This window comes from Thunnus maccoyii, chromosome 12, assembly GCF_910596095.1.
Source record: "Thunnus maccoyii chromosome 12, fThuMac1.1, whole genome shotgun sequence".
Classification (NCBI taxonomy): domain Eukaryota; kingdom Metazoa; phylum Chordata; class Actinopteri; order Scombriformes; family Scombridae; genus Thunnus; species Thunnus maccoyii.
This window is the reverse complement of record NC_056544.1, coordinates 28,691,226-28,701,885: the sequence shown is the minus strand read 5'-3', so window position 1 is coordinate 28,701,885 and position 10,660 is coordinate 28,691,226. Positions and strand designations below refer to the sequence as shown.

Below are 10,660 nucleotides of genomic sequence, written 5' to 3'. Positions count from 1 at the left end.
TCTCCCTTTTGCCTCTAAAAAATAGAGGAGGATCAACCTCCTCTGCCTCTATGGACCAGCCTCCATTGATATATATATATATATATATATATATATATATATATATATATATATATATATATATATATATATATATATATATATATATATATATATATATATATACATATATATATATATATATATATATATATACATATATATATATATATACATATATGACTTGTATACATGGCTCATAACATAGTATTCAGAGTATACAGTATATGGCATGTGAGCACTGTATTAAGATAGACATGAAAAAAATTGAAACTGTCCAGTTGTCCATATACAGATTCAACATCTGAATTACATCAGAAAAGGAAAACTATCAGATTTAATACACAATCATTATATTCATATCCATGTCAATTCAGCACAGTAACATCTTTGTTCTTGTCTGTGACACTGATGAATATGTTTTGGTTATCTTGTGCAGTTATTAACACCCATGAGCTAAATGTCATGATTATAAACTGTGACGAGCACAGCTTGAATATCCTCCCAGATGTTCAGAGTTCCTTCAGATGAGCAGTCCACCCTGTTCACTTCTCCCATCTGCATTTACAAGAAATAATATGTTCTTTTAATTGCCAATGTGCACATATAGAGTGCAGCCAGCCTCTCCAACTGCAGTTTCTACTCTCTGTTCACAACATGATGACAAATGAACATGAGCTCTAAAACCCAGTCAACACATGATACTTTCTCAAGATTGTAAACTTTTACAACACTTCTGAGTTTGACTTCCAGCAGAGCTTTTAAATAAATCAACACATTGATATTGGTCTGTTTCCTTTAGAAATTATTTTTTCAGTCAAACTTTATTTAACCCATTAATGACTAACGACTATATTTAGTATGTTAAGGAAAAGCGCCACAGATTTTTCTTCTGTTTGATGTGGAAACATAAAATTTGTTTCTGTTGAAACTGTCAAGACGTGTGGCTTCACATGACAAAACAAATTTTTTGATTTCATATATTTAACATGCCCTAATTGCTTGACAAAGTTGTTTTTCTTTTGAAAACCCAAAGTCACAAAAATAAGTTTAACATTCATTTACACTGGATAGAAGCATATTTTATTATACTGAAATTGAAGTTGTTTTGAATCTAATGGTACCAAACATTTGATATAACTCCTTGTAGTTTTTGAGATAAAGCCATTAGTGTATCATACTATATTTTGCTATTAGTCACATGGGGTTCTCATTTTATCATGTTTCACAAAGACACTAGTGGAAATGCAGGTTCCTATGATCACATGTTCAAAAGAATGTTTTCATCTAATGATCAGATAGACTCAAGTAAGAATTAATTATAAAAAAGATTTTTCAATGTGCTTTTAGGGAGAAATGATGAGAAGTGTAGCTCCATGACGAGTTTCCATGCATTTCTATGGGGTTTATGGCGGAGGGAGAGAATAAATTGCAAAGCCAGATGCTAATTTACAAACATCTTTGGTCTTTGAAATGCAGGTGCTCTTCAGAGATACTGAGTTGGGGTGAGAAATTGAGATTTAAGACAAACATTTTATTCATATTGAAAATTCCACAGGAATACTATGTATAATGTTTCTAAGGTCTGCATAATGTAAATAATGGACCGATAGAAAAGCAACAGAATATCATTTTTCTTTCTGAATCTATATTATAAGAGTCCAGACTATGTGTCTATCAAAAATTATGAAGATCTAAAATTCCTAACCTGTTGTTCTAGAGGTGTTTTTGTGGTAAATCAAAAAAACAGCAACCCCTTGTAATAATAACTAAAAAAAGGATGTTAAGAAAAACTTGTCCTGTAGCCTCACTTTGATTTATTAGCTCAGTGAGTACTTTAAGTGCTGTGAAGGAAATTATAAAATTACACTGTGGACATTAATGGACTAATATTGAACTTACTTAAAATCCCTCTTAACCCATTTATATAATCATAAACTTTTGAAAATATAAGAGGTATATTCAGCTGTTTGTCACCTGTATTTGTCACCTGTATTATCATGTCTGTATTTGCCCACCAGGTGTCCTTGTTGGCTCGGTTTCTATTTGTGATGATACTTATCTACTCCCATATTAAAGAGCCTTTCTCACCCGGATATCACCTTGTTTAATTCCCTGTTTGTTCTGTTCAATGTTAAGTCTTTCCATCCAAGTTTTCAGACATGTGATCATAAAATGACAAGTTTTTAAAAAGTTGTTAATGTCCAAAGCACATGTTGACATCTGAATGAAAAATGGTGAAAAATTGTGTGTTATCATATCACTTATTACAAGTACAGTATGTATTCAACACCAACCAGTTTGTTATGTTTAAAGTTGTAAAATAACTATAATAATAATAATAATAAGATAATAATAACAAGTGTAATCAGTGTCATGTATGAAACAGATCAATTTATACATTAAACCACTTCGGTTAACAACAGGATTGTTATTCACTCTTTTAGTTTTGTAAACTGTTGATTCACTTTAGTTTTGTTCTAAATCTGCTCATAAAGTCATTTTATTTGTTGCAGTTGTTGTTTCACATTATCTCCAGAGGCTTTGATAGAATATCTGAAATAAACACTGACCACTTTTTTTAATCTGTACTTTGTACTTTTTTATTCATTTTGCAAACATGCATCAAATTCAGAAAACTCTCCTGGTCAATGTTTTCATCTACAGATTCATTTCAACCACTCTGTTAAACCAGTGTATCAGCTCTGTGGAGGAAAATGATATATTCTCGCTCCACTGATTATAACAAAAATGATTACAACTTAATCACAATTCATGTTTCTTAACATTTAAAAAGTGGTGTGAACAAATTAAACATATTATCAACTGTGATGAAATAAGAACTAGTCACCATTAAGGCCCATATAGTCAAACACAAGAAACAAGAAATACTGTTGCGTCAATGATACAACAAAGTTAAGTACTATACAGGCCACACAACACTTTACACGTTTAATGAATAAATGTTCATCTTTTATCTCATTTTACCTAATCTTTCACTTTAGGTCACAGACCTCTTTTATGATGAAATGAATTCTATGCAATAAATAAAGTTATGCTTTTTCACATTTCCAGTTTTATAGCCGACATTAATTAATAGTTTGGGTAGGAATTTAAAGAGCATTTAATGACAATTTACAATGTACAATTTAATAAAAGAGCATGTTATTACAAGATGTAAAGCATCACCGGGGGAACAAGTCAGACCGGGCTTGTATCCCCCAGGTGAGTGTGTGACTGTTAAATGGAAACCTGTAAATATTAATGTATAGCTTATCTGAGAGAGACTTTATTACTAATTATAATTATATTGACATTCAGAGTGATAGTCTATGTGAACTGATTCATCTGTATCAATAGTGTCTTTGTGTAATATGTAATATAGTGAGTCTTTGATCCTGGTCAAGGTTAGACAGTTGGCCCTGTAATTTGTTATTTAACGGTTATTAAGCTTCGTCACAGAAATCATTCATTAGTATTATAAGTTTCTTTGATTATGATTTTATTTGTACTAAATAGTTTTTACTGAGACCAGGCTTGTATCTTGTAAGCAATAAACACTCATCATTGAATTGACATCGGAGCTGTCTGGGTGTCTTTGTTGGAGTCAACTAAGTTACTAACTGTCAACCGTTAGTCCACCATCATCATCACAACGCAATGCAGAGACTGTACGTTGTCACCATTATCAGCGATATAAAAGAGATTTAACAGTGGCGTTATAAACTGTGAGGTTTATATAGTCAGAGAAGATAGTCTCCCGTTACACCTGCAAGTAACTTATTTCTTGCTTTGTACATTATTTGTGCAATCTTAAATGCCATCAGGTACATGGACTTCAAAGCATGTGTCTTTAAGAACAGCATGTTAATGTGTTCACAATATCCTACATCGCTTATCCTCCCGCTGTTGTTGATACCTTTCCTCTGCTTCCATCATCAGTTTCTCCTGCTCTTTGCGTATTTCTTCTTCTTTCTCTCTCAGGATTCGTTGTCTTCTTTCTTCTCTTCTCAGCTGTTGTTGATACCTTTCCTCTGCTTCCATCATCAGTTTCTCCTGCTCTTTGCGTATTTCTTCTTCTTTCTCTCTCAGGATTCGTTGTCTTCTTTCTTCTCTTCTCAGCTGTTGTTGATACCTTTCCTCTGCTTCCATCATCAGTTTCTCCTGCTCTTTGCGTATTTCTTCTTCTTTCTCTCTCAGGATTCGTTGTCTCCTCTCTTCTCTTCTCAGCTGTTGTTGATACCTTTCCACTGCTTCCTTCCTCAGTTTCTCCTGCTCTCTGCGTCTTTGCTCTTCTTTCTCTTTCAGGATTCGTTTTTTCTCCTCTTCTATCGCTCTCTCTGCCTTTTGGAACATTTCGGTGGTGTAGTAGCTTCCTCCATTCAGCACATTTATATTTCTTATCTTATAGAGCAGCTCGCTGACCTGAGAATGATCCTGCATCTCATTATTGAACACGTGGTACCAGCCGTTACATTTGGCCACAAGTTCCCTCAGATCTTTGCTGTACTTCAAGAACTCCTCAATAGTTTTCCCTTTGAGTTGGTCACCATAGGTAAAGAGAACCATGCTGTATTTGTTGGCTTCCTCACCAAAGATTTCCTGAATCTTATCCACTGTCTGTTTTTCTTCATCTGTGAATCTGCCCAGTTTGATGACAACGAGGAAGATATGAGGTCCAGGTGAAGCATAAGAAATGCTCTGAGCAATATCATCAGCTGTTTTCTCTTCAGTGTCATTGGTGTCAAACAGGCCCGGAGTGTCGATAACAGCAATCTGTTGTCCATCCACCTCACCATAAGCCTTTTTACAGAATTTGGTCAAAGATTCAGCAGCAAATTCTGATTTAAAGCACTTTCGTCCCAGAATGGTGTTTCCTGTGGCGCTCTTCCCAGCTCCAGTCTTCCCCACCATCACAATCCTGACACACTCATTGTTGTAGGCTGTGGGAGGTGTAGACCTGAAGGCTGAAAAAAGACAAACAATCAATTCTGTGTGTATTTATAAAATGTTTTCAATTAGTCCATATCAAGGATGGAGTTTTAAGGTACATGAGTGTTTTGTCTCTGAGTTGCTGAAGATTCTTAATTCTTTCTCTCATCTTTATTTTTATGTTTGTGGTTTCTTTGAGTGTGAATATAATATCTTGTAAAAATGTCCTCAAGTTAATTGTTTAAGGAGAATTTTAAGAACCATACTGGATTATTTGTAATATTTTAATATTGTTGATGTTGCTGAATCATTATGGTTCTAGTACCAAAAGACTCATCAACATGCCCAACTTATCCTGTATGTACAACGTGTGAGTTTCAGTGTTTATGTCCATAATGCCGGAGAAAACTGTAGACACTGATGGTCCTTCCTCATACTGTGGACATACTGTATATTATGTGTGATCTGCAAAAGGTTTGGTAGATAAAACTTACTGCTACAAAGTGAGTCTAAATATGGCTGAATTGTGGTTCATAACAGCAAACTGGATATTAAACAAACCAGTTGGGGGCGACTAACTATTTTTTGCAATTTTCCTGACCATCAGCGTTGGCGCTAATCATGCACAGCCATGCGCAAAGTGGAAGAGAGACATTATTAGTGGGTGTTAAACATAATCAGCAGGGGAGAGTTTCAGTAATGACCAATCACATGATCTCCTCTTTTCCTCTTTAAAGCAGCAACAGGTGAAACAGGTGAGAGAGAATAAAGAGTTCACCTCTGTGAAGCACCTGATGTTCCAAAATACAAATCCAGGACATCCCAAATATGCATATACATCAGTTCAAAATATGTTGACAATGTTAGAATGAAAATAAAGCTGATGTGTTCTCGTGTGCTGCAAACAATTAATAGCCTATAGGATAATTCATACATGTAAACTCTGTAGTTCTACTCCTCCTCTGCATATTTGAAAGTCCTTATTTGTGCTTTTAAGTTTATACAGTATCCTAAAATAAACAGATACAAATTTGGTTTGGAAATTTGCTGGAAAAGCTCTGTTACTGTTTTGTCAAAATATTTATTTATTTGATGAATGAAGGTATCTACGATGTGCCAGCTGTGCATAAAGTGAATAATATTTTGTTAAAACCTGTTTTAAAATGTTTTCACCAACATGTTTTATTTGTTCACAGCATATAAGATGTTGATGCAGCCCAACAATATCTGGATGGATGATATTATCGGTAAGAAACTTGATTCTCATGTCAATCTGCAGTAAATGAAAAACCATGGAGCAAAGTGAAAGGGACAAAATGTAACATAAATGAAATGTTAACGTGTTGTTTACGTGTTAAAAATCACGTAGGCTTCCCACAGAAGTGTTTTGTGATTTTGGAGATGTTTGTCTGCCGGGGCGTCTGCCAAATGAAGCCACAGAAATTGTCTTGCGTCTGTGAGTCCAAGAAGAGGTGGTATGAGCAGGTTTTTATCACAAATGCAATTTCGTTCCAAAATGAGCACCAGACAAACATTCAATGGAATCATATTTATATAAATTGTATTTCAAGATTTCTACAACTTTGATTGTACTAGTCAAACAAAAATTTAATATATCTAAAAATCCTTAAATAGTTTAAATGTCCATTTTAACATTTAATAGCTGGATAGTCTGGATATTTATTGCAGATATCTGTCATCCAATTCTTCCTAGTCAAAATGAACATTTCAGATATCCACCACGTCATTCTTCCTAGGACAAATGACATCACCTTTGACATTCATGTGTATTTGGCTTCAGTTTCAGATATCTGCAATTACATTTTTGATATCTGCAATAGAATTCTTACCAGGAAAAACTCCCATTTCAGATATCAACAATCCAGTTGTTACTGAATTACAGATATATGCAATATATATCCAGTCTAGCTATTAAATATTAAAATGGCTTGCCATACTCTCCGGCTCCCACTCTACCATTTCTCACCATGATTCTTATGACAGTTTCAATGCACTATCCACAGTTTTACCACCTACAGGTGAGGGAGTGAAGTGTCAGAGACAGTCCAAATTATCAGAGCCCATATGTGTTGTTATTTGTCTGTAAACACAACAACCTCAGCTGCACCTCTCCTGCCATGTGCGCACCATTTACATAAAGAATGTTTGGCCCAGCGCTGGCAAAAGGGCTCCATTATGCTAAAATAGTCCTATAAATAAAATAAACATTGAAAAAAATACAAATGTTTGCATAATTTTATATTGTGACTCAAAATAGGGATTAAATTGGACTAATAACACCTGGTCACAGTCAGGATCATGTGTTTAGTGACATCAGTTATGATTCAGTTAGTACAGTGAGCTACAGGTTTCGATAAACGTGATGCAGTCAGTGGAGTTTCACTGCAGCCATCCTCATGTGTAGCAGAGAGAAATAAGAGAAGATGAAGCAAAGTGTCATTAAAGAGGCTCATGGCTGAGAATAAAGCTTATGACACTTTGCTACAAGCAATTGTCAATTATTTAAAAAAAATGTTTATTAATCATGTGGTCTACATTTTGTTGTCAGGAATTGCTGTATTGATATTTTTATACACATTTATACATCTAGCCTCTGGACATAAAACTGAAAGAAATTATAATTTTTCCACTGATTTCATACATTCTCAATTTAAGAGCCTGTCATTGTTGACTCATCCTTAATATCACTCAAAACATAACAAGTTTTAGTCCACTAGATAAATAAATTTTAAGAATACGATTATATATTGACTTACCTTGTATTGTGTTGCTGCTCATTTTGTGAGAAGAGCAGATCTGCTGCTGAAGTGAAAGTAAATGTCAGAGTCTATCTGCCTCTTTATATAACTTCATGCAACCAACCACACCCATAAAACACTGTTGACTCGAGCAGCTGCCCCTTTGCCCCTTGATGTCCAAAGTGCCCTTTTGTCAAGGCATATTTAGGGCCTGAGCCCCAAATGGGAAAAGACCCTCTTGTATCTGTTCTGTTTCTTTCTCTTTCTTTCTTTCTTTCTTCTTTCTTTATTGTTCCGCCACTTCAACACTAAATTTGACCCCTAAACATGCTCAAAAACTCATCAAATTTGGCATGCACATCAGGTCTGGTGAAAAATTTGATAAAATGTAAAAATTAACCCCCAAAGTGCCAAAATGTGCTCTCTAGCGCCACCTATGTAACTAAAATGGCCGCCACGGCCTGTAGGAATGTCGTAGAGAGATCAAATCAAAGCTCAATTATTCATCTCATCAAAATCTACAAATCATATGCTGACACCCCTGACCTAAATCCAACAGGAAGTCCGCACCGCAATTAGCGTTTCAAAATAAGACTTTGCCTCAATTTTGGCCTCCGAACAAACGCTATCTCCTCCTAGGGCATTAATGGTATGGACTTCAAACTTTGATACATGACTTATGACACTGTGCTGAATAAAAGTTGTTAAAAACTTTGTAATGACTCGAACGGTTTGGATCTTATAAGCCCTGAAAGTTGTAGTGCCACATCACCCTTACAATGTAAAGCAATGGGAGGCATGACCTTTGTGTCAAACATAGGCTTCTGATATCTAAACTATAAGTCTGACCACTCTCAAACCTGTATCAGTGGATTCGCAACGAAATTTCCTGTAAAAAATATGATCTTTAATGTAAGATTTGGCCAAAGTCATGGGATTTATGAGGTGATTTCACAAGAAGTCTTTCAAAAGAAACTGGCTCTGTTCCGTCCAGCCTTAAACATGTAATAGTACATCCCATTATTAAAAAGCCCAACCTGGATTCAACCGTTCTAGATCATTTCCGGCCTATTTCAAAACTACAATTTCTATCAAAAGTTTTGGAAAAAATTGTCTACTCACAGCTCCTGTCCTTTTTAGAAAATAACAATATCATGGAGAAATTTCAATCAGGTTTCAGGGCCCATCACAGCACAGAGACAGCTCTGCTGAAAGTCTCCAATGATCTGCTCTTATCTCTTGACTCTGGAAAATGTGCCATCCTGATTCTTCTGGACCTTAGCTCCGCTTTTGACACAGTCGACCACACTATTCTCCTGCTCCGTCTTGAGCATCAGGTTGGTATTAAGGGCAGCACCCTCTAGTGGTTTGCCTCCTACCTAGCAGACAGGTCATTCTCTGTCAAAATTGGAAACCTCTTCTCCTCGTCTGCTCCCATCACCTGCGGAGTCCCTCAAAGCTCCATTTTAGGGCCCATCTTATTCACCTTATACATGCCCCCTCTTGGCTCCATCTTCAGTAAGCACAATATCCCCTATCATAGCTATGCAGATGATAAACAGCTATACCTCCCATTAGAACCTGGTGATAACAACGATAACGCAGTTAGGTCCCTTCTTGACTGTGTCCAGGATGTACAAAATTGGATGGCACAAAACTATCTTCAGTTAAATGCTAGTAAGACAGAAGTGTGGTCCCTCCGACTCCAGTGGGGGTATAGCAAATCTCTTAGGGCCCCTGGCCCCTTACCTTCATTCTCATGCCAGAAATCTTGGTGTTATTTTTGATTCAGCTCTAAAATTTGATAAACACATTAATTCTGTTGTCAAAGGTTGTTTTTTCCACTTACGAAACATTGCCAAATTGAAACCACTCCTCTCATTCAACGACTTGAAGACTGTCACAAACGCTCTGATTTGGGTGTTAGCCAGTCATCCCTGTCTTGCTTGCAACTAGTGCACAATGCTGCTGCTTGGCTAATAACTGGCACAAGGAAGAGAGAGAGCATCACACCTATACTGGCCTCCCTGCATTGGTTACCAGTCAAGTATAGGACTGAGTTTAAGGTACTTTTATTTGTTTTTAAGGCTCTACATGCCCCAGTACATCTTGGAGCTCATCTGCCCCCTTGACAACACCAGATCTCTTAGATCGTCTGGCCAACTGCTGCTTGCTGTCCTTCGATCACGGCTGAGGGGTAAGGGTGACCGTGCATTTGCTGTAGCTGCCCCAAAACTTTGGAACAGCTTACCTTTTGGAATTAAGTGTTCCCCTTCCCTAGACACTTTTAAGGCCAAACTAAAGACTCACTTGTTCGCTTGGGCCTTTGAGTGTCGTTAAAACCCAGTGTTCTACTATTATTTGTTTCCTATTTGTTCTTGTTTCTTGTTTGATGTTACCTTGTTATGTTGTTTTAATTTATTCTTGATATCTTATTGTACAGAACTTTGGTCAACTGTGGTTGTTTTTAAATGTGCTTTATAAATAAATTTGATTTGATTTGATTTGATTCCAACCATCTGTGAATAGCCCAACCCATGTTAAAGGACACACTCTAGATTTAGTTCTTTCCTCGGGTCTCTATATCTCTGTATATTACGGAGAATAACTGATGACCCCCTTCTAGCTGCTATCTCAGGTAACTGTTCTGTCCTTTTGCTCCTAGACCTAACTGCAACCTTTGACACTGTAGATCATTCGATTCTCATTCACAGGTTAAAACAATGGGCGGGGGTCTCTGGCTCTGCATCAAACTGGTTCACCATATTTATCCAACAGATCTTCCAGTGTCTCTAGCAGCAACTCAACTCCTTCCTCGGCCTCCATGTCCTGTGGCGTCCCCCAAGGCTCCATCCATGGTCCAATCCTCTTCTCCATCTATTTGCTTCCGCTAGGTCACATTATTCAAATACACAACATTTCTTTTCACT

General features: G+C 36.4%; 1 protein-coding gene across 1 annotated transcript; it reads right to left on the bottom strand.

Moving 5' to 3' along the window:
- Positions 1–336: 336 nt before the first annotated feature.
- On the bottom strand, positions 337–10,249 carry LOC121908355 (GTPase IMAP family member 4-like). Its single transcript, XM_042428290.1, has 3 exons — positions 10,226–10,249; positions 4,175–4,974; positions 337–343 (listed from the first exon to the last, which is right to left on the bottom strand). Exons 1-3 carry the CDS (start codon positions 10,247–10,249, stop codon positions 337–339), a joined length of 831 nt encoding a protein of 276 aa, XP_042284224.1.
- Between the last annotated feature and the right edge of the window lie 411 nt (positions 10,250–10,660).